Raw genomic sequence first — 23,847 nt, 5'->3', positions numbered from 1 at the left:
TCTATAAGAAATTCACTTCAAACACAATGTCATAGGTAAGTTGGAAGTAAAAGAATTGAAAAAGATATCATGTTAAGACAAATTTTTTAGAAGGAGGAATGGCTATACAAATATCAGAAAAAGTAGATTTAACAGCAAAGAAAATCACCAGGGACAATAGGTGACATATAATAATAAAAGACGTAATCCACCAAGAAGACAGCAAATCTAAATGTGTATGCACAGCTAAAAGAGCTTCAAAATATATGAACTAAAACCAGATAGAAGTGAAAGGAGAAGTAGACAAATTCACAATAATAGTTGGGGACTTCAGCACCCCACTATCAACAATTGATAGAACTAAATACAGGAATTAGCAAAGATATAGAAGAACTGAACAGCTATCAACTAACAAGAGCTATTTGACATATATAGTACACTCCACCCAACAACTGCAGATTATACATTACTTTCAAGTATGCATGTAACATTCACCAAGATAGACCATATGCAGAGTGGTAAAACAAACCTCAACATAGTTAAAAGAATTTAATTCATAGAGTATGCTCTATGACAATACTGGAATCAAACTAGAATTCAGTAATAGAGAAGAGAATCTACAAATAATTTATGGTTCACAGATGCTAAATAGATAATAATCCATGCTTCAAAAGTGAAGTCTCAAAGAAAAAATATACATATAACTGAATGGAAATGAAACTACAACATATCAGAATTTGTGGAATGCAGCTAAAGCAGTGCTGAGAGGGAAATTTATAGCGTTAAATACTTACATCAGAAAAGAGGAAGGGTAGCAAATGAATATTCAAAGTTCCTACCTCAGTAAACCAGTAAAAGAAGAACAAAATAAACCCAAAACAAGTATAAGTAAGGAAATAATAAATACAGAGCAGAAATAAATAAAATTGAAAACACAGAAAGAATAGAGAAAATCAATAAAATTAAAAGCTGCTTCTTTGGAAAAAAATCAATAAAATTGATAAAAAGATAAAACAGAGAAGGTACCAATCAACAATATCAGAAATGAAACAAGACACCATTATAGATTCTGTAGTCATTAAAAAGTTGAGAGAGGAATATTACAACTTCATACTCATAAATTTGATAGCTTAGAGGAAATGGTCCAATTCATCAAAAACTGCAAACTATCAGACTCAACCAAGATGAAATGGATAACATGAATAATCTTATAACAATTAAATAAGTTGAATTTGTAATTTAAAAGCTCTTGAAAAAGAAACTTCCAGGCCCAGATAGTTTCACTGGAGATTTTTACCAAATAGTTAAAGAATTAACACTAATATTACTTAATCTCTTGCTGAAAAAGGGATGTGGGAATATTTTCCAACTAACTTATAAGGCCAGTATTACCTTGACACCCAAAAACAGAAAAATAATATTAAAAAAAAAAAAAAGCAAAAGCAAAGAAAAACCCTCCAGGACAAAACTACAGACCACTGTCTCTCATGTGTGTTGTCCTGTATCCTGAGACTTAACTGAACACACAGATATTAACTACATTTGTATAAGCTAACAATGAATATGTGGAAGCTAAAATTAGAAACATAATACCATTTATAATAACTCCAAAGAAACTGAAATACTTAGATATGAACTTACCAAAACATGTACAGGTTCTGCATGCTGAAATTAACAAAATGTTAATGAAAAAAATCAAAGAAGACCTAAACAAAGGAGATATGCACTGTATTCATGGTTTGAAACACTCAACATAGTAAAGGTGTCAATTCTCCCAAAACTGAGCTGTAGGTTTAATGAAATTTCTATCAAATTTCCATCAAGGGTTTTTATTGAAGTAGACAAGCTTATTATAAAAAATGTTCGGAAAGACACAAGCCCTAGATTAACTAAAGCATTCTTTGAAAAAAAGAATAAGGTAGGAAATACCACTTTACTGGCATTAACTCTTAAAATGTAAGTACAGTAATCAAGAGAGTGTTGTATTATTGGAGAGACAGAGACATAAATCAGTGGAACAGAACAGAGAACCCAGAAATACACCCACACAAATATGCTTAACTGATATTTTGCAAAGATGCAAAAACATTTCAGTGAAGGAAGGATAGCCTTTTTTTAAACAAATGTTGCTGGATCAATTGAACATCCATAGACAATAAAAATGAACATTAACCTAAATCTCACACCTTATGCAAAATTAACTCAAAGTAGATCGTGGACTTAAATGTAAAACATAAAACTATAAATTTGTGAGAAAAACTATAGGATAAAATCTTCAGAATGTAGGGCTAGGTAACAAGTTCATGGAATTGATATTAAAGGCATGAATGATAGAAAGAAAGGGTAATAAATTGGCCTTTCTGTTCTGTGAAAGCAAGTATAAGTGGTGCAGCCACTCTGGAAAACAGTTTGGCAGTTTCTTGTACAGCTAAATTACAACTCTCATAAGACCCAGCAGTTGTACTCGGGCAGCATTTATCCCAGTGAAAAGAAAACTTACGTTCATGGAAAAAACTAGTGCATGAATGTTTATAGTTGCCTATTTGTAGTAGCTAAAAACTGGAAAAAAATCCAACATCCTTAGATAGGTGAATGGTTAACCAAGCTGATGTATCCATACCATGGAATACTAGTTAGCAATAAAAAGAATAGATTATTGGTAAACATTGCAACTTGGCTGGATCTCCAAAGAATCATACTGCATGAAAAAAAGCCAATGCCAAAAGACCATACTTCCAGGGATAATTTCTATAGCATATGGTCACCTTATCTTTGATAAAGGAGGCAAGAATATACAATGGAGAAAAGACAGCCTCTTCAGTAAGTGGTGCTGGGAAAACTGGACAGCTACATGTAAAAGAATGAAATTAGAACACTCCCTAACACCATACACAAAAATAAACTTCAAATGGATTAAAGACTTAAATGTAAGGCCAGACACTATAAAACTCTTAGAGGAAAACATAGGCAGAACATTATATGACATAAATCACAGCAAGATCCTTTTTGACCCACCTCCTAGAGAAATGGAAATAAAAACAAAAATAAACAAATAGGACCTAATGAAACTTAGAAGCTTTTACACAGCAAAGGAAACAATAAACAAGACGAAAAGACAGCCCTCAGAATGGGAGAAAATATTTGCAAATGAAGCAACTGACAAAGGATTAATCTACAAAATTTACAAGCAGCTCATGGAGCTCAATATCCAAAAAAAACCCAATCCAAAAATGGACAGAAGACCTAAGTAGACATTTCTCCAAAGAAGATATACAGATTGCCAATAAACACATGAAGGGATGCTCAACATCACTAATCATTAGAGAAATGGAAATCAAAACAATGAGGTATCACCTCACATGGGTCAGAATGGCCATCATCCAAAAATCTACAAACAATAAATGCTGGAGAGGGTGTGGAGAAAAGGGAACCCTCTTGCACTGCTGGTGGGAATGCAAATAGATACAGCCACTGTGGAGAACAGTATGGAGGTTCCTTAAAAAACTACAAATAGAACTACCATACGACCCAGCAATCCCACTACTGGGCATATACCCTGAGAAAACCGTAATTCAAAAAGAGTCATGTACCACAATATTCATTGCAGCTCTATTTACAATAGCCAGGACGTGGAAGCAACCTAAGTGTCCTTCGACAGATGAATGGATAAAGAAGATGTGGCACATATATACAATGGAATATTACTCAGCCATGAAAAGAAACGAAATTGAGTTATTTGTAGTGAGGTGGATGGACCTAGAGATTGTCATACAGAGTGAAGTAAGTCAGAAAGAGAAAAACAAATACTGTATGCTAGCACATATATATGGAATCTAAAAAACAAATAAGATTCTGAAGAACTTAAGGTCAGGACAGGAATAAAGACTCAGACATAGAGAATGGACTTGAGGACACGGGGAGGGGGAAGGGTAAGCTGGAACAAAGTGAGAGAGTGGTATGGACATATATACACTACCAAAGGTAAAATAGATAGGTAGTGGGAAGCAGCCGCATAGCACAGGGAGATCAGCTTGGTGCTTTGTGACCACCTAGAGGGGTGGGATAGGGCGGGTGGGTGGGAGATGCGAGAGGGAGGAGATATGGGGATATATGTATATGTATAGATGATTCACTTTGTTATAAAGCAGAAACTAACACACCATTGTAAAGAAGTTATACTCCAATAAAGATGTTAAAAAAAAAAAAAGAAAAAAATTCATATGGAATCTCAAAGGACCCTGAATAGCCAAAACAGTCTTGAAAATGAAGAATGAAGCTGGAAGAAATCACACTTTCTGATTTCAAAACTTACTGCAAAGTTATTATATGCAAAACAGTATAGTACTGGCATAAACACAAACCATGAATGGAGAATCCAGAAGTAAACCCTCACATATGGGGTCATGATTTTTGACAGGGGTGCCAGGACCATTCAGTGGGGAAAGGAATCTTTTCAACAAATGGTACTGGGAAAAAACTGGATATCCATATGCAAAAGAATGAAGTTGGACTTTTACCTGATGCCATATACAAAAATTAACTCAAAATGGATCAAAGACCTACATGTAAGACCTAAAACTCTTAGAAGGAAATATGGATCAAAAGCATCACAACATTGGTTTGGCAGTGATGTCTTGATTATAACACCAAAGGCACAGGCAATGAAAGAAAAAATAAACAAATTGGATTTCATGAAAAAATTTAAAAATTGCGCATCCAAAGACAATATCAGTGGAGTGAAAAGGCAACCCATAGAATGGGAGAAAATACTTGTAAATTATATATCTGATAAGGAAATAATATGCAGAATAAAGAGAGAAATTCTGAAACTCAACAACAAAAATCAAACAACTTGATTTAAAAATTGGCAAAGGACTTGGAGAGACATTTTAAAGAAATACAGATGGCCAGTAAGCACATTAAAAGATCATACAACATCATTAATTACTGGGGAAATACAAATCAAAACTACAATTAGATACTATCTCACACCTGTTAGGATGGCGACTATCAAAAACAAACAAACCAGAAAATAGTAAATGGTGGACAGGATGTGGGAAAATTGAAACCCTTATATACTGTAGGTGGGAATGTAAAGTGGTACAGCCACTGTGGAAAACAGTATGGTGGTTCCTCAAAAAATTAAAAGTAGAACAACCATATGATCCAGCAACTCTGCTTCTGGGCATATAACCAAAAGAATTGAAAACAGGGTCTCAAAGAGGTATTTGTACACTCATGTTCATAGCAGCATTTTTCACAATAGCTAAAATGTGTAATCAACCTATGTATCCATCAGCAGATGAATGGATAAGCAAACTGTGGTATATACATACAGTGGAATGTTATTCAGTATTAAAAAAGGAAGGAAATCCTGATGTATGCTCTGGATGAACCTTGAGGACATTATTCTAAGTGAAATAAGCCAATTACACAAAAACCACTGTATGATTCTACTTATATCAGGTACTCAGAGTACTCAGAATTGTAGATGCAGAAAGTAGAATGGTGGTGGTTGCCAGAGGCTGGGGGTAGGGGGAATGGAAAGTTATCATTTAATGGGTAGTTTCAGTTTTATAAGATGGAATTTTAGAGGTGGTTGACGGTGTTGGTTGTACGACATTATGAAGGTATTAAATACTACCCTGCTACTGAAGTATACACTTAAAAATTGGGTTAGATGGCAAATTCTTTGCTTTATGTGTTTTACCACAATAAAAAAAAGAAAAGGTATTTCTGAAGCATTATGTGAGATTTGCAGGCCTGTAAATTCATGCTTCCCAAGCTGTTTCTTTTTTAAAATATCTAATTTGTCATGGAACAATATGTGGTCCTACTGTGTATGATCATTGTGCAGTTTTGGCCACATGTGACTCATGTGTTCAGAAACATCTCAATTTGTCTATACACTGCTCACGGTGACAAATCCATCAGTCTTGTTCTTGAATATTGGTGTGATACATAGGCACTCTGGATTTTCGTAGTTATCTTATAGACTGGCAACAAAAAGTTGCATGGACCACATTTGGACAAGTGTCTAAGTCAAATCTTAGCTTTGTAGGCGTTAGGAACTTGAGAGAGAGAGACAGTTGAGAGAAATTGTTTCAGGATGGTCCAGTTTCCAGGTTCGGGAGCTAACAACCCATGCTCTCCCTAGGTGTGTAGATATGGGTTCTTTTTCTTTCTTTCTTTCTTTTTTTTTTTTGGCTACCCATATTTTGAACTCTCTTCTGATCTTATGAAGGACCTTTCCTGATGGAAGGTGAAAATGTCAACACTTGGTTTCTCAGCCTCCTTTGCAGCTGGGCTGTGTACCCGACCCTGGCTCTGCTCATTAGATGTAGCTGCCCCAGAGTTGCTGGAATGTTGAGAATGTGACGCGTTCTCTGCTGCAGAGTCTGTAAGGTGGAGGCCATGGTGCTGCACAGCTACAGGGCTAGCGGTGGTGTTCAGTGGTCCATGGCAGCTGGGTTTGTGCTGTAAATCTCAGTTTCTGGTATTCTGCAGCTGGGGCAACAGTGTCTGCACTAGACCAGTCGCATCAAAACTATGGGCATTGTTTTGGGTTATCTTCCCCAACCCTGGTTCTCCAGTATTGCTGGTGGTTTGTGAATCCTCCTCCTTTTCTGCTTAAACCAGACTGCGTTGTTTTTGTTGATTCAGCTGAAAGGTTTGACTGATACCCTAGATTTGGATAACAGAAACTACAGAGATATATGATATGGAGAAAAGAAAAATTTTTTTTAAGTAACTAAATTTCAGAACTCTATAAAGAAAACAGACAAAAAGATACCTTTGGGTAATATTTGAAAGCGTAAAGATGCTTCAGCATGTTTTAGGTGCTCTGGCTAAATATGGAGCTTCTCCATGCTTTTTCTTCTTTGTAGGATCTAAGAACTGAAGGGACTCAGCTATCACATGCTCTGGTCTCTTCCTTTCATACAAGACACTCTCTTTAGGGTTCCTTCCATTGTTCTTTCATTCATTTAATAAGTGAATATGTGATATTGCCAACACAGTTGGTTGCTATGGCCAGAAATACAACAGTGAGTATGACAGAATTCTTGTCTTAATGGAACTCACAGCCACATTGTAAAGAGACAAGTAAAGAGGTGATTTTAAAAGTGTGTGAAAAGTAGGAGACTTAGCCTGGGCCAGAGTGGGTGTTGTGGACAGAGAAGGTTTCCTGGAGGAAGTGAGGAATATGTTGATATCTAAATATTTGAGTAGGACTAGGGTAAAAAATTGGGATGAGAAGAATCTCCCAAGCAGAAGAAATGAATAGGCAAAGATGGAGAGGCTATGAGAAAGCCTGGTCCTGGGAGATAGCAGGAGTGGTTTGGCAAGGCTGGGGTGAGGCTGGGGATAGTGGAGGACCAGTTGAGCCTTCCTGTGAAGGGCCTCATGTATGATGTCAGGGAGTTTGGGCTCTATCTGGAGGCAGTGGGGGAGCAGTTGAAGAGTTCTAAGAAAGGAAGTCATTCAGTCAGATCTGCATTATAGGCAGGATACTTGTGCTGCAGTTTTGGAGACCAGATGGGAGGGGAGCAAACGTGGAGTAAACGAGGCTGCTGCTGTTCAGTCAGTGACAGCTCTCGCACTGAGGGCTGCATTTGTGTGAAAACTCACTAAACAGCTCCCTCTGGGCATTGCCCCTTCTCAGGCGTGGCAGGCCTGGAGCTTCAGAAGTCAGTCTGAAGCCATTAGGATTAGGGCAGCCTGGTGACCTCCAGGGCCTGAGCTTTCCCTGTCCCCTCTCCAGTGGTCTGCTCTGAGAGGTGCAGGTACCACTTCAGCAAAACTGGCTCCTTCTGAGTCTCCTTAGCTGTGATGAAAAGGCAGCTTAGTTCAAAGGCAAGGACAGCCCTGTGCTCAGGTCCATCTCTAGCCCTCTTCTGCTCAGGCCCATCTCTTATTTTATCAAGTCACAGTGACCAGTGAGTTGACTATGTTGCTTAAGTGGATTCAGTCTTTTGCAGCATGTGGAATTTCTCACAAAATCCTCATTTTCCATCCCCAATCCTAAACCCAGGTTTTCAATTTGCTTATTTTTCATTGCCTGCTATTTCAACCTAATACAACCTCACCCTTTGAAGAAGTTTCTACTTTTTTTCTTGTAAATGTTGTTAATAATTTACAAACATTAGAAAGCTGTAAAATAATTTTTTAAAAGATACAGAATTTTACATTTGCCCCAGTCTCCTAAATTTAAAATTTTAAGAATTGAGTCCTCCTTGGAGTAAGAAAGGAATATTTCCTCTTACAATGAGTCCTTTTAAAAAGCACAAACTTACTGTTCAAAACACATTTAAAGAACCATTCTTATATTTTGTAGTCGGTCTTAAATATCTTTTATTCTGTCTGTTATGTTCAAGGAGAACAAGCTGGCAGATGCAGTAAAGTATAAAGAAGAAAAGTAAAATCATCATTCATACCACTGCCAAATAATACTTTAGTGAGTTCCATATATATATTTTGTTGTTGTTGTTCTGTGCTAGAATTTTCTCTTTTTACAAAGAAATATCATATGATTTTACATTCTACTCTTTTTCCTTCTCATTCTCCGATTTCTACTTAGTTATCAATTGTATGCAAACATGATTTTAAATACTTGCATAATGGTTTAAATTTTTATATACAAATATAAACTAAAAATTACCCATAATTGTACCAACCAGATAATCTTGGTTGAATTAAAAATGAATAAAACCCACATGGTTAGAAAATTCAAGCAGAGAACTACAGAAATGTTCAAAAAGGAGAAACAGAAGGCCTCTTCCACAGTTTTGTACCCTAGACCCTTTCCCCCAAAGTTAAACACTATTAAAATTTCTTGTGAATTTTTTCTCCGGAAAAAAATTTTATATTAATAGCTGTGTATATGTATCTATTTATAGGCTTATTTTTTATTTACATAAGAGGCTATATATTCCCCACCCTGGTCTGTACCTTGTCTTTATTAAGAATCATTCTTGGTGATCTTTGTGCAACGTTTTTAAAGTGGTGTATCCCTACCTCTATAAATGTCTCCAGTTCCAGCTCTGTTTTTCAATCTTGTCTGTGGTATAATTGGCTCTTCTGAGTTCTTAGATGTGAGATAATAGCTATGTCACTCCTGTGTCTCACCAGCCCACAGTTCTCCAGCTCTTATCGCCTACCTGAGTATTCCTTGGACCACTGACCCTCAACATCCTTAATCTCCCCAGTAACTGAGGAGGCCCCAGGGAGTCTCACAGCAGTCTTCTTTAGCCTCTAGTTGCAGCGCCCAAAGTCCCTTGAAATCAGTGATGCCACTACACCAGGGCTGATGCCCTGAGAGAAAGTCCCCTTTCTTCTGTCCAGGGCCCTGTCTCCCAGGGTGAACACGGGGAACTTAATCAGTTTGCTTGGAGCCACCATGGATTTGCACATGTGTGTACACAAATGTGGGTGTGAGTGTACTCAAAATAATAACACACACTCTCTCAAGAGTCAGTCCTCTCAGCTGCTGGCTTCTTCTGTATAATGACTACATTCTGACATGTAACCATCCATATTTTTGCTCACTCATATATTTGCTTATTGTATTGTGTAACCCCATGAACACTTGTCTGGAATGGAGGGAGCCTTTGTTCTGAGTGCAGATGATTATACCTTTTGAGTTCCTGTGTTTTGCATGGAGGGACACTGAATTCTTACAGTGGTAGCTGAATAGGAATACAATGCATTTTGATGAAGGAGAAGGTTAATTATTTCCCCAAACCAGGATGTCTGTCTCAAGGCAGAAGACATGTCTTATTAAAAAATACATTGGCAAAAAAAGGAAGGAGAAGAAGGAAGGGGGAGGAGAAAGGGAAAAATAAAAGAAAGAAGGAAGGCGCAAAGGAAGGTGGGAAGAATGGAAGGAGGAAATGTCCATCTCCATTAGGCCACATCGATTTAAATCATTGGAAAAATTAGCCACGTCCTCTGTCCTCAGATTGAGGGTCAGCATCTTTGCGTTCAGAGCTATTTTGATGCTGCTACTGCTGCCACCTCCACTGTCAACCCTCCTCCTTCTCATTATTGCTTCTACTCTTGTCATTATTTGTATTGCCATTCCAGATTCATGCTACGTGAATCGAGTCATCTCCAAATTTGTTTGAGTCACACATTGTGAAACATGCATTTGGAATGATTTCCTGAGAAAGCCTGGGTGCAGAATACAAATATTTTGAATGGACTTATCTTAGAGTTGTACTGCTTTTTTTCTTTGTCAATTTAAAACCCTTAATATGAATAAATTGTTTGTACAGTGGGACTTTTTTTTAATCCTTAGATAAGAAATACATGGTTTGAAAGCAGAGAATAAAAACATGAATGATAATGTACGCAATGCCCAAGAGAAGGTCCTTGCTGTTGCTCCTGGGCAGGCGTTATAATCGGCTATTTGGTGTGTTTATTTCAGGCTGCAGATAGTGGATAAAAGTGGCTGGTTGGTTGCCAACACATGACTTATTTGCCAGATGGAGTGTTTAGTACTTGTTACATTTGATTTATATCACAGGTTCTTCCCATTAACAGTCTACTGGTGATAACCTACTTGGCTTTTCATGTGGTTACTTGAAACAGCCACTTGACAATATTTGGCATATCACAAAGTTTAATACTGAATAAAGGAGTGAGTGAATGACTACATAGGTTCTGCCTTATACTGATATGGTGCTCAGTGCAGAATGAGCACCCAGTACGTGTCTGTTCACTGAATAAAGTAATCCTGAATATGTGTTTCTCTGATTCACTGCACCAAGATTAGGTTTATGGACTTGAGACTTAAAGGGCTGGTGAAAGAGGTAGAAATAGATAGAAATAATAGTGCTTACATGTCTGAAGGGCTTGCATTTGCATGGAGGGAGATATTCTGCTCGTCTGTATTGCCATTTAAACACGAAGTTGAATTACATGGAAGAAAGAAGGTCTCTTCAAAATGGCCTTGATTCTGAGTCAAAGTGTAACTTCATAATACTGACAATTTCCATAATCTTGGGTCCTTTTTAATTTTTCTTTTTAGATAGGTCCACTTCAGGGACCTTGGCACTGAATATGTAATAAAATGTGCATTAAATATGGTGATCTTTACTTTCAGATTGAAAACTTGCAAGAACAACTTAAGGATAAAGACAAGCAACTGACCAATCTGAAAGACAGAGTCAAGTCCTTGCAGACTGATTCCAGTAATACGGATACTGCACTGGCGACGCTTGAGGAGGCTTTGTCAGAGAAGGTAAGCTTGGACTAAAAATTAGCGGGGGTATCAGGATTTAGGGAAACATGGTTGGGAGGAAACGATCCAAATGCATTTCAGTGAGCTTGTTTTTCTCCATGCATCCGCACTAAGCCTAGTCCCAGCTGGGCCTCCCACTCCCGTGCTCGCCCTTCGCAGTAGACTTGGCACGCTGAAGCCAAGGGTGTCTTTTTGAAATGCATACCTGTTCACATCACCCTTGGCCCTGATTAAAAACCTTCACTACCTTGTCATTGTTTTTAGGATGATAAAGACTGAAATCTTTAACCTCACCCATAGGGTCCGACCCTTCATCTGCTTTGGCTCTTACCTGACCAGCCACTTCTCTGCCTGCCTCACTTCCCTCCCCTCCCCTCCCCTCTTCTTCCCTCCCCCCTCTCCCTCCCTCCCTCCCTCCCTTCCTCCCATCTTTCCTTCCTTCCTCCTTTTCCAGCCTCATCCCCCATTTCTCTTCCCTCATTCTTTGTGCTCTAGGCATACTGGCCTTCTAGATTTCTTTTTTAATTTATTTATTTTTATTTTTGGCTGTATTGGGTCTTCGTTGCTGCACGCGGGCTTTCTCTAGTTGCGGCGAGCTGGGGCTACTCTTTGCTGCCGTGCTCAGGCTTCTCATTGCAGTGGCTTTTCTTGTTGCAGAGCATGGGCCCTAGGTGTGCGGGCTTCAGTAGTTGGGGCATGTGGGCTCAGTAGTTGTGGCTTGCAGGCTCTAGAGCGCAGGCTCAGTAGCTGTGGCGCACGGGCTTAGTTGCTCTGCAGCATGTGGGATCTTCCAGGACTAGGGCTTGAACCCATGCCCCTTGCATTGGCAGGCGGATTCTCAACCACTGTGTCACCAGGGAAGCCGCGGCCTTCTAGGTTTTTAAGTGCACCATTGTTCCCTCCTGCCTCAGACACTTTGCACATGCTATTACTGAGCCTAGAATGTTCTTTACTCTCTGCAGACTTTATTTCTCTTCTTCAGAGAGCTCAGCTTCCTGAGAAGCTGTATTGCACAGTAGTCAAGAATGTGGACATGGGAGTCAGACTGCTTGGGTTCAAATCCTAGGTCTGACACTACTTTGGGCAAGTTACTTAACCCCTCGCTTTCTCAGTTTTATCATTTGTAAAAGAGGATAATAATAGTACCTACTTTAGTGGAATATGTTGAGGAGAAGATGCATTAATATATGGAAAGTGTTGAGAATAACAGGCATAATAAGTTGTAGCTCTTATTATTATTATCAGTCATTTTCTCAGGGAAGCCTCCTAGGTAAAATCCTCTCTTATGTTCTCATGAACACCGTGAATTTCCCAGAGCTCTTGTCACAATCTTAATTGTTCATTTATCTGTTTTAATGTGATTAATTGGTCTTCTCTGCTGGACTCCAAGCCTGAGCAACATACCCGTATATGTGTGTTATTTGTGTGTGTTAGCTTACCTTCCCCCAGTGCCTAGCACAGTACCTGCATGGGGGAGTGCTCAGTGGGTGTTGATTGAGTGAGTCGCCACCATATGACAGGCACTGCTGTGGGGACTGGGGGTCCAGTAGAGAAGAGAATGGGTGAAAATCCTAGCTCTTGTGGAGGTTAGATTCTAATGGGACTGAGGAGACACAGGCAATAATTAAGTAAGTAAAACACATGGGACTTCAGAGGGTAATAATTTCCATAGAAGAAAGCAAGAAGAGGGTACAGGGAGTGCTGGGGTGAAATGGCCAGGTAGAGGGTCTTACTGAGAAGGGAAAGTGAGGGATGAGCCATGAGCACTTCTGGAGGGAGAATGTATTGGAGGGGAGAGCAAGTGCAGAGTGGGAGGGGGAGGGGGGAAGAGTATCCCTTGAAGCCCCTGTGAGAAAGGATGAAAAATTTTGACTTTCACTCCAAAGGGGGTAGGAAGCCATTTGGAGGGTTTTGTTCTGACTGGCATTTAAAAGGATTACTTTGATTAAAAGAATGAACAAAATCTATTAGGCAAATAGGTCATCCTGATGTTTACCGATTTCTAAAATGATTTCTAGCCCGTTTCATTCTAGTTAAGTTAGTTCATTCATTCTCTGGGCACTTCTGTAGGACTCATACTGTGCAGAGTGTGTGTAGTGTGCTCAGTCTTAGCTCTGCCACTAACTGGGTGACCTTGACAAATAACTCTCTCTCCCAGGGCCTCAAATTTCCCATTTGTAGGATGGGAGAATTAGATTAAATAGCCCACTGGTTCCACAAGTCAGTGAATCTTAAAGAAGGCTTCTCTGACCTCTACTTCAGAATCACCAGGAGGAGTCTGTTGAAAATATAATTATTAGGCCCCATGTATATCTACTGAAACAGAACCTTGAGTAGTGCCTCGAAGTCTGCACTTTGGCAAGCTCCCTAGGTCATTGTGATACATACGCTAGTCTAAGAACCACTTGTCTATGCTAAAAATAGAGAAGGTAAAAAAAGGAGCCATAATTCTATGCCTAGATAGTCTTAATGTTCCTATTAAAATTACAAGATTATAACTTTAACATTAAATTATAAATACGAGACAAGATTTTATGTGGAAACATAAGAATAAATAAGATGGTTTTTCAGGAAAAATATTCTTTTTACTATTTTCAAGAATTTAGTATCAAATGTTTGGGTTTTTTTTGGCTGTGCTGGGTCTTCGTTGTTGCGCACGGGCTTTCTCTAGTTGTGGCGAGCAGGGGCTACTCTTTGTTGCAGTGTGCGGGCTTCTCCCTGCGGTGGCTTCTCTTGTTGCAGAGCATGGGTTCTAGGCATGTGGGCTTCAGTAGTTGTGGCATGTGGGCTCAGTAGTTGTGGCGTGCGGGCTCGGTAGTTGTGACTTGTGGGCTCTAGAGCACAGGCTCGATAGTTGTGGAGCACGGGCTTAGTTGCTCCACAGCATGTGGGATCTTCTTGAACCAGGGCTCAAACCTGTGTCCCCTGCATTGGCAGGTGGATTCTTATCCACTGCCCCATCAGGGAAGTCCCTCAAAAGTTTCTTGTAGTAATTTTGTTTGTAAAATTTGAATAAAGGAATGTTGTTTCAAAAACTATTAATAATCATGTATCCCTTTTGCAGTTTTTGAGTGATATGATGTCAGTCCACTTGTACCCTTGATTTCTTTCTCCAAATGTACAGAAATAAACTTATACCATATACTTTTCCATATCATGTATTCTTTTTTTTTTTTTTTGCGGTATGCAGGCCTCTCACTGCTGTGGCCTCTCCCGCTGCGGAGCACAGACTCCGGACGCGCAGGCCCAGCGGCCATGACTCACGGGCCCAGCCGCTCCGCGGCATGTGGGATCTTCCCGGACCGGGGCACAAACCCGCGTCCCCTGCATCGGCAGGCGGACTCTCAACCACTGCGCCACCAGGGAAGCGCCATATCACATATTCTTGGCAGCATTTTATCCTTTTCCCCCCTGCTAAGAATTGATTTATTCTAGTTTAAATCCCAAAACAGTTCTCATACCTGAAACTACTCCCTTTACTTAAGTACTTCTTTTGAGACTCAGGAGATGTTCAGGAAGGAAAGCTGAGGTCTGTGGGAGTCTGGCCCCATCAAACTGTCCCCACTACTTGATAACTGCATCACGTGGGGCAAGCCTCTTCTCCTCTCAGGGCATCTCAGTAACATCTTCAAAATGTGCATTTAAACTAGCTGACCTCTAAATTCCATTATCTTTTGGAATTACCTTGACAATAATTATTCAGTTTGCTGATCCACAATCTCAGGCATGTGAAATCTGTGCTGGACCATAGATTGGCAGTTGAGAACTTGGATGCCATGAAGGGCCATGCAGGGAGCAGAAATGAGGGAAGTGGGTTTGGTGTTAAGCAGTAGGGACTGCTGGTGATGGAGCAGTCTTTGACTTACCTCAAAATATTCAAGTTCAGATTTTATAATATGATGCTCAAGCCAAACAAAATAGCTCTTTGGACCAGCTGTGGCCCATGAGCTGTTAGTTTCTAAACCCTGTTTGCATCTGATTTTTAGCCTTTCACCTGATGAAGAATAAAAGCAAACAGAGAATTTTCAAAAGGTGCCAAAAATCAGAGCATTAGTGTATTTGAAAAACACAGACAAAAACGTTGGATAGGAACTGGCAAAGTTTTCTATCATGGGACAAACAATAGTAGATTAATTTTAAGTATTTATTCCAGTGGGTATCAGACTTCTGTATGTATCTAAAAATAATCTTATTATCTAGAGAGTGTCTTAAAATACAGTTTCCTGGATCCCATTTCCTAGTGATTCTGATTCAGTGCTCTGCTGTGGGCTCTGCTCTGGGGAATCTTTGATTTTTAACAAGCATGCCCAGTGATTCTGATGCAAGTGTTTGGAAGACCACACTTTGAGGAACAGTAAATCCATGCTCTTTCATTTTAAACATGGGAAGTGGGCTCAGTGAGGTAAAATGACATGCCCAGAAATGAAAATCTGGGACATGTGCAGCACTGTTCCTCATCTCTGGGCCCTGGGCGGACATCATTAATCACCCGTGGCACCAGTTAACTTCTCACCCCAGCACTCTGGGAAGCCACTTCTGCTCTCTCTAAGTTAGCCCTTAGCTGGGACTTTATTGCCTCCCCAAGGCCACTCAGCTCATGGGTGATGGAATGGGACTAAAATTTAAATGTTCTGTTCTTTGTGTGTTTGACAATGCAATCTCTTTTAATAGCCTTCCCCTCACCAGTTCCATTTTTATCCACATGTAAGTGGACAGATCCTCTGCAACAAGACATGGGACAAAAAAGAAAATGATTAATTAAAAATTGTGGAAAAAAAATCGTGTACTTATGAGAGCATTTAATTATTTGCTGTCCTTTGGCTGATGAATAGAACCCATTAGGCACTATTCACCATTTCATTTGGATTATTACATCCCAGGGAGTGTGTTATTCCTTTTAATGTCCGGGAACTTATTCAAATATCCAGAGTGTGTAAAAATAAATAAATAAATAATGCTGCTTGGTGAGTTAAGACTGAGTATGACTTAGCTCTAGGAATCACACACAGAAGCTCAAGGAACCCGCAGTATTTATAAAGCTGGTCTCGCCAAGCCTTGCTGTGGCCACGTAGCAGATAAGCAGTTGAGAAAGCCAGATAGCAGAGCTGGAGGCCACCACAGTGCAGTTCCCACCCAGTGATAAAGCACAAATAGATTAGACCTGTGCAGAGCCAGATGGGTGCACAAGGAACACTTGCCAATGCAAATAAGACTAAAACAAGAACACATTGTTGGAATTTCTGCAAGTTGGTTGTTAATCAAGTAGATCATGCCATATTAGGACCTTTTAACACATGTTTTTGACATCTGGCCCTGCGCGGCTGACAGTTAAATTAGTTTTGTGATTGACGGAGAAATATTTTGTAGTATTGAATCATCAATAACACTTAAAAACATTATACTGCTTGCTGATTTTCTTTGTCATCGATGCCCAGTCAATAGTACAAGTGCTTAGAGCAAATCAACCTCATTTCCAAGTGACTCTGACACCTTCTGGATGTTAACATGCATACTTAATTTCCCTTCCTTTGAAGACAGGATGATCCCTAATTTGAATTTTGTTCCTTCCATCAGCCTTTTTAATTGCCTGTTGTATGCCAGACAGTTTGCCCAGCCCTGGGTTAAGAGATTCATAAGATTTGACTGTTGCCTTTTGGAAAGCTAGGCTGAGAGAGTGGACATGCAATAAAACCAAGCAAAGGGTGCCTAGTGAGAATAAATGCATGTTTATGTTCTGGCCAGAGTGATTCCTGGGAAGGTGTCTAAATAGTGATGTGACATGGTCAGTTTGGGGCTTTAAAAATATCACTCCAACAGCCACGGGGTGGAAATGGTGGGATGGAGATGGCCTGCTCACGGGGTGACCAGTTGTGAGGCTTTTGCAATAAGTGCAGGCAAAAGGCGGTGTGGGTTCAGTTGCTGAAATTGTTAAAAGTCCTTGAGAGACTTACCGTGCACTGAGGCCATTTCCTTCTTCTGTCAATCACATAATCATCTACTCTACAATGGCACAAACAGAGTAAAATAGGACAGTAACTGAAATCAAGAAGAAACAAAATAGGGAATGTAATAGACTCATTTGTTCTATTTCTACCCCCACTGTTATAGTAATAATATACTTCATTTTAAAGTGTTTTTGAGTAATTACAAAACAACAATGGTACTTTTTTTGCCCTTGAAAGCATTAGACATAAATTATTGTCATTGGGGTAGAACAGTTGCTCCCCTGGGGGAACTTAAATCACAGGCTAAGTGTTCAAACTAACTTCCCTCTACATTAAACACCGTTTTACAGTTGTCTTATATATCAGGCATCGTCTTGTACTATATACTTGTAAGAATATAAAAGGCAATATTCTTAAGAATCGTTGCACCAACATTTTTTAACATGACCATCCAAAAGGAAATTCAAATATGTGTTAGGTAATTTGAAACAAGTTTCAGAAATCTAACTTAAATTTTAGCCAAGCAGAATTTTCCTTAAAAAAAGAAGGTTCTGGGACTTCCCTGGTGGCTCAGTGGTTAAGAATCCACCTGCCAGTGCAGGGGACGTGGGTTCGAGCCCCTCGGGGAAGATTCCACATGCCGCAGAGCAACTAAGCCCGTGCGCCACAACTACTGAAGCCCCCGTGCCTAGAGCCCGTGCTCCACAACAAGAGAAGCCACTGCAATGAGAAGCCTGAGCATCACAACGAGGAGGGGCCCCTGCTCGTCGCAATTGGAGAGGGCCCACGCGCAGCGACGAGGACCCAACGCAACCAAAAATAAATAAATTAAAAAAAAATTCCTTAGGAAGAAAACAAAAGGTTCTTATTTTGATATCAGTAAGATTTCACTCTTTTGGAAAACATGTCTACTAGAGTAATGTTTTTATTTCAATATAAAAGTCAAGGGCAGACAGACCCTCAGATCTCCTTGAATGGCTCCAGGTGTATGTTTGTGGCAGTGTATTCTTTTGGGCGTGGCTAAGACTCAGACAGCCCTGGATGGCAGGGTGGGCCTTCTGTTTATGAGCTGGATCACCTTGGACGAGTCAGTTGGCCTCTCTGAGACTGGGTTTCCTCTGCACTACTCTGTTACCAGTGGTACTGGTTCAGATCTCACAGATGTGATAAGGACTAGATGAGAAGGGTGTGTCACAGTGCCTAGCATGTAGCAGCTTCTCAGTAAAAGAAGCTGCTGTTTGAACTTTGCTCAAATTCTAGCAATGTTTTTGAGTCTCTACTGATTGCCAAGAAACCACTGAAAAAATGTGGAAGTAAATAAACAGCTCCAGACACATTGAAAAATCACTTGTATAAGGAGCTTATTCTTTCTTTTGTCGCAAGTTTTCACTGTGAGTCCAGCTCTAAGTCCCGGAGGGGTCTAGGTCCTGCTCCACTTTGATCCCCTTTCTAGCGAGAAGAGTCTTCGGAAATCAAGGAAAGTTATTTGACATCAAATGGGAAAGCCAAGCAGAGAGGGTTGATCCAAGAGGTTAGTTCTACCTCTTGCCCTTACCCATGCAAGACTTTAGGTCTTGGTGCCTGAACCTCCCTCTTCTGGAATTGCTCTTGGAATTTTCCTGGTACCACCATGAACTTGAACATTGAGATCCCTTGCAACCCTATGATATTAACTTTGATTAACAAGCTGAAAGCTTTATTGACTGTCTTTTCCAAATACTGTTACGCACAGCTTCTCTTCACAAACCCAGTTTAGAATATCTTGTGTTTGTTGATTCCTCTAGAACATTTCTTATGTGTATTTCTTCTTATTTCCTTTTGTAACATGCCTTGGCATGCACACCGATTGGTTCTCAACTCTTTTTTTGGGCAATTGCCTTACAGGAAAGAATAATTGAGCGTTTGAAAGAACAACGGGAGAGAGATGATCGGGAAAGACTTGAAGAGATAGAATCATTCCGAAAAGAGAATAAAGACCTGAAAGAGAAGGTCAACGCTTTACAAGCTGAACTGACTGAAAAAGAGGTGAGTCTGGGAAAACAACCACACTGATAGTACTCATAAACCCATATCCATGTAGCCTTGAGAGACTAGAGACTTAGTTTGAGGGACAGTGTGAAGGCTTGGGGGACCTAGTTACCTTTGCTTTGTAAAGTTATCTGAATTCAAAGAACAGCATTTACTGTAATTCCCTACATCTGGTGATGCTCTGTGCATATCTTCTGTACTCTACTGACCACATACCATTTAGCTCCTTGAAAGTTTTCTTGATGTCTTACCATATTCATACGGCTTGGAGGATTCTGTATTTTTTTTCAATGTCTCATGATCCCTTGTTTGAGATAACAGTAACAACAACAGCGTTGATGATAATAACAATAGCTCCACTTTACTGAGGGCCTGTTATGTACTAATCCTTGTGTTGGGTGCTGTACATTCATCTGTGCTTCTCAAATGGATCATTCAATACCACCAGCTTAGGTTATATGGTACCATGCTGGACACATATGTATAGGTTGTGGCTGCTCTTCTGGGACATCATTTTTACATTATGGTAAATAATTTGAAAGAGTATTTTAATGCTTGCGCAAACATGGATACAGAAAACAAATCTCACCTGCATTTGTTAATGTAAAACAATATGCTTTAAAGAAATTTTTTGTTTGGTGGTTATGGAGAGTATCCCTATTCTGAGGGATGGCTATAACCCCTTTAGTTTACTTAGGGATACTTCGGTGGAGAAGTTTGAGAAGCAGCAATGCCCATTCTTTTATTCAGTCTCCAAAGCTCTGAGATATGTGCCATTGTCCACACTTGGTCCCCTCACACTTATTTTTGTCTGTGGAAAATGTCTGTCTCCTTTATGATATGTCAATCCTTTTGCTCTGTTGGGTTGTATCACAGCATAGTTGTATATGTCCCAGCTCCGAAGTATCACCTCAGCCCTTGGATTTTGATAATTCTATACAAATTAAAGTACTGTCTAAATCAGGAGTCCAAGAAGGGAACGATTGATGAATAATAGGAATTTTGAGGAAACTTAGAAGCAAAATTTGTATTCTCTAAAACTTAAGCTCACTAGTTTTTAGAGAAGAGATTATTTCTTTGATATGAAAATAAAGAATGTAAATCCTGGGGGATCTGTAATTACTGTAGTTCGTATGTAACAGAAGGCACAGAAGCTTCTATCTCGTTTGCACATTCTTCACAGATTGCAAGTGTTACTCATGGGTTTGCACCTTAAAAAAATATATATATATAGATAGATAGATAGATATGCTTCTAATGGAAAAGAGATCTTGAGGACATGGTGGAGCATAAGCTTTAAATGAAAATAATTTTGTAAACAATGCTTACATTGTATGAACTTCAGATAGGCATTTCTGCAAACATTTATTGTTCCTGTGTAATAATGTGCCTGCCACTGGGCTAGATGTGTCAGTCAAGGTTCCACCAGAAAAACAGAACTGTACGAAGGAATTTAACCATATTAAGAAATTTATTACCAGAAATTGGCTTACATAGTTATGGAGGCTGGCTAAGCAAGTCCAAAATTCACAGGGAAGGCCATCAGGAAGGGCGGGCTGGAAACTCTCAGGCAGGAGCTGATGCTGCAGTCCACAGGAGGAATTTCTTCTTCCTGAGGGAAACCTTAGTCTGCTCCTAAGACCTTTCAACTGATAGGATCAGGCCCACCCAGATTATGAAGAATAATATCCTTTACTTAAAGTCAACTGATTGCAGATGTTAGTCACATCTACAAAATACCTCCACAGCAACACTTAAGGTTAGTGTTTGATTGAATAACTGGAGACTATGGCCTAGCCAAGTTGACACATAAAGCTATCACCCCTGGCAATTTTAAATTTATAAAGGAAAACAATGTATAATTGTTGTTAGCATGGAGCTTATAATTTAGTTGGAGTGGTAATAATCTTCAGCATGACAGAGTGCCTGAATTATAAGTTTCTTTATTATTTCTGTGGTAGTTACATGATAAAGACCATTGAAATTGGAGTCGGAGACCTGGGTTCAGACCTATGTCTCCCATTAATAGCTTGAGAACCTTGGAGAAGACAGGGCCTCATGTGAGCCTTAGTTTCCTTACCTGAAAAATGAGAATGGCTAACCTGTCCCTCAGAGGGTTGTTAGGACCTGGGTGGTTTGCTGGGTGATTGTGGCAGTATCTTCATCAATAAGGTTGTTCCAGTGCCCATGAAGCAGTAAAGTATTAGACCACATCATTTACTGAGAAACTGCTGTGTGCTTAGTGTTTTCCTAGGCACTGCAAAGGGATATAAAGGAAATGTACCCTGTCTGATTTTGGGTGGAACCTGAGCAATTTAGTCACGTAGATAGATGTTGCTAACCATTTTGTGTTTGCTGGTGGACATTGCTCTCCTAGCTAGCAACGTTGTGTTCTGTGGTATATGCTAGTATTTATTTCTTTACCTTTTGGGATTCGTACTATACAGGGAAGCTCTTGGTTTCTGGGCGTGATTAATGAATGGAACAACTTGGGTAACCCCATGTCAGAGTTGGGGAGATTCATTATATTGCTGAATCTGAATTTACAAAGCACTAGGCCATAAAGTCTACTCTGAATTTTTAAGTAATTTTATCTTTGATTCTGTAGAAGATGTTTGAGAAACCATTGGCCATTTTTCATTAAAGAAATGGAATTTGATAAAAACAACAGGATTCTTCTTTTATACTTGATCTGCCCTTTTCGGGGAGAAAAGAATTAAAGTTTGTATTTTCTTTCATATTTTTCTTAGAGTCTGTGCCACCTGACAGCAATAAACATAAATGGAAGGTTCAGGGTGTCTGTTTTGCCATGACATGTAAAGACCACCTTGGGACTTAGTTCATTAGCATAACTTTGAGACATGAAACATGCATTTACTGACTGCACCATTTGGTCACATTTGATTTTTACTGCAATTAGATCCTGCTTGGTTCTGTAAACTGGCCAACTTTAATTTCCTGGCCAGGGCCGACTATTGTTACCTTAGTAAGACTATATTTACCCTCTCTATCTAATGCACACTTTATTACTATGTATAGAATCAATGTATTCAAATTGAAGACATTACTAGTAGAAATTATAATGTTCTACTTACTAGTGTTCTTTTCCTTTCAGTCTAGTTTAATTGACCTCAAGGAACATGCATCTTCATTAGCCTCAGCGGGGCTGAAAAGGGACTCCAAATTAAAATCTCTAGAAATAGCCATTGAACAAAAGAAAGAAGAATGTAACAAATTGGAAGCACAGTTAAAAAAGGTAAGTGAAGTCTAAGAAAAAACATGCTTATTTTCTGAATTTATAAAATAGGAAAGGAAGAGACATTTTTCAAAAAATAAAAACCCCTTATCTTTTGTCATCTGGTGATAAAAGGATTAATTAAGCAATCTTTATTCCTAAGAAGTCTGCATCAAGTCTGTCTGTGAACCTGAAAAGTTATCTTAGGTTTCCTGTCTGGGGAAACACAAAACAAAACAAAACAAAACAAAACAAAACCTTGACAAATAGATGAAAATTGTAGTAGAAGTGAAAAATATTTTAAAACCAAAAACCAGCCATTACTCTCTGGGCAAATCTCAACTATCAAAAAAAGATAAATGGAAGTGTTTGCATAAACCAAAGAATCCAGGGGTCCCATTATACATTAATAAACTTTTACTACTTTCAGAAGTAGGTCAGTTTTTTTAATTGGAACTTTGCAAAACTTTACCCGACAATGTTAAATTTCTAGAAGTTCACCAAAATAGTCGAGTCCTTGGAAGATGTACGGATTGACTATTTATACTTGACCAGAAATGGCCTGAATGTCTAAGCAAGTTTATACGTAGAAGGCTTCAGAAAAGAAAGCAGGATCTTTGCATTGCAGCATTAACATGTTTTCTCTGAACTGGACATTTTTGTGGAGTACATTTCCAGTCATGCATTGTTCCTTTGACTTTTTCCCTGTGTTGTTTGGTACGTCTGCATTCATTGTTCACGTAAAACTCATAACATTATGAGTTTAAGCATTTTGTTTCCCTTTGACAACTTATAAACTTATTCAAAAGAGATGATAAGAATCTAAACAATCAAACGAAGCATATAATAAAATTCAACTGTATAATTCATAGCATATTGGAATGGGGATTTATTTGCTAGAGTTATGAAAATATATGATATGGATGATAGGGATGTGAAAGCATCATATCTGTGGAGAAATTCTGGATATTTTTAAATTTAATAGACTATTTTGTACGTATGATGCAATATATAACTGAAATGTGATTATACTTTGTTCACTTTACCACAGAATTTTAGGGAATTGTTATGAGATTTCACACTAATAAAGTCTCCTTACTAATACAGAAAAAGATAAATATACAGGTCAAATCTTTTTACAAAAAAACAGCCAGAAAATCTCTATATTACAAAGTCTATTTCCTAATCCCCTCAACATCTCACTTTTTTCAAGCAACATCTAGTTAAACAGAAATCTTGAGCAATAAATAGAAGAATTTAAACTGCCTCTTTGAGGGTGTTTACGTGGAGATTGACTTGGCTATTTATGCATTGGGTGTATGATACATATACTTGACACATATATGAGTGTTTTCTGCAATATGTTATACGTGTATATGCATATCAAGAAATGAACCTAAGAAAGGTACTTTTTATTT

The 23,847-nt window shown here is 39.0% G+C and overlaps 1 protein-coding gene across 1 annotated transcript in view; it reads left to right on the top strand.

Annotated features, from left to right (window-relative positions):
• ERC2 (ELKS/RAB6-interacting/CAST family member 2) overlaps positions 1-23,847 on the top strand; it is an 866,017-nt gene that overhangs the window by 418,538 nt on the left and 423,632 nt on the right. The window contains exons 9-11 of the mRNA XM_073811247.1: positions 11,084-11,221; positions 19,051-19,191; positions 22,310-22,450. Of these exons, the coding sequence (XP_073667348.1) occupies positions 11,084-11,221; positions 19,051-19,191; positions 22,310-22,450 (420 nt within the window). The remainder of the gene's footprint in view (positions 1-11,083; positions 11,222-19,050; positions 19,192-22,309; positions 22,451-23,847) is intronic.

The sequence above is a fragment of the Tursiops truncatus genome, chromosome 10 (genome assembly GCF_011762595.2).
Source record: "Tursiops truncatus isolate mTurTru1 chromosome 10, mTurTru1.mat.Y, whole genome shotgun sequence".
NCBI lineage: Eukaryota > Metazoa > Chordata > Mammalia > Artiodactyla > Delphinidae > Tursiops > Tursiops truncatus.
The sequence above is the reverse complement of the archived record's forward strand: the minus strand, read 5'-3'. Positions and strand labels throughout refer to the sequence as shown.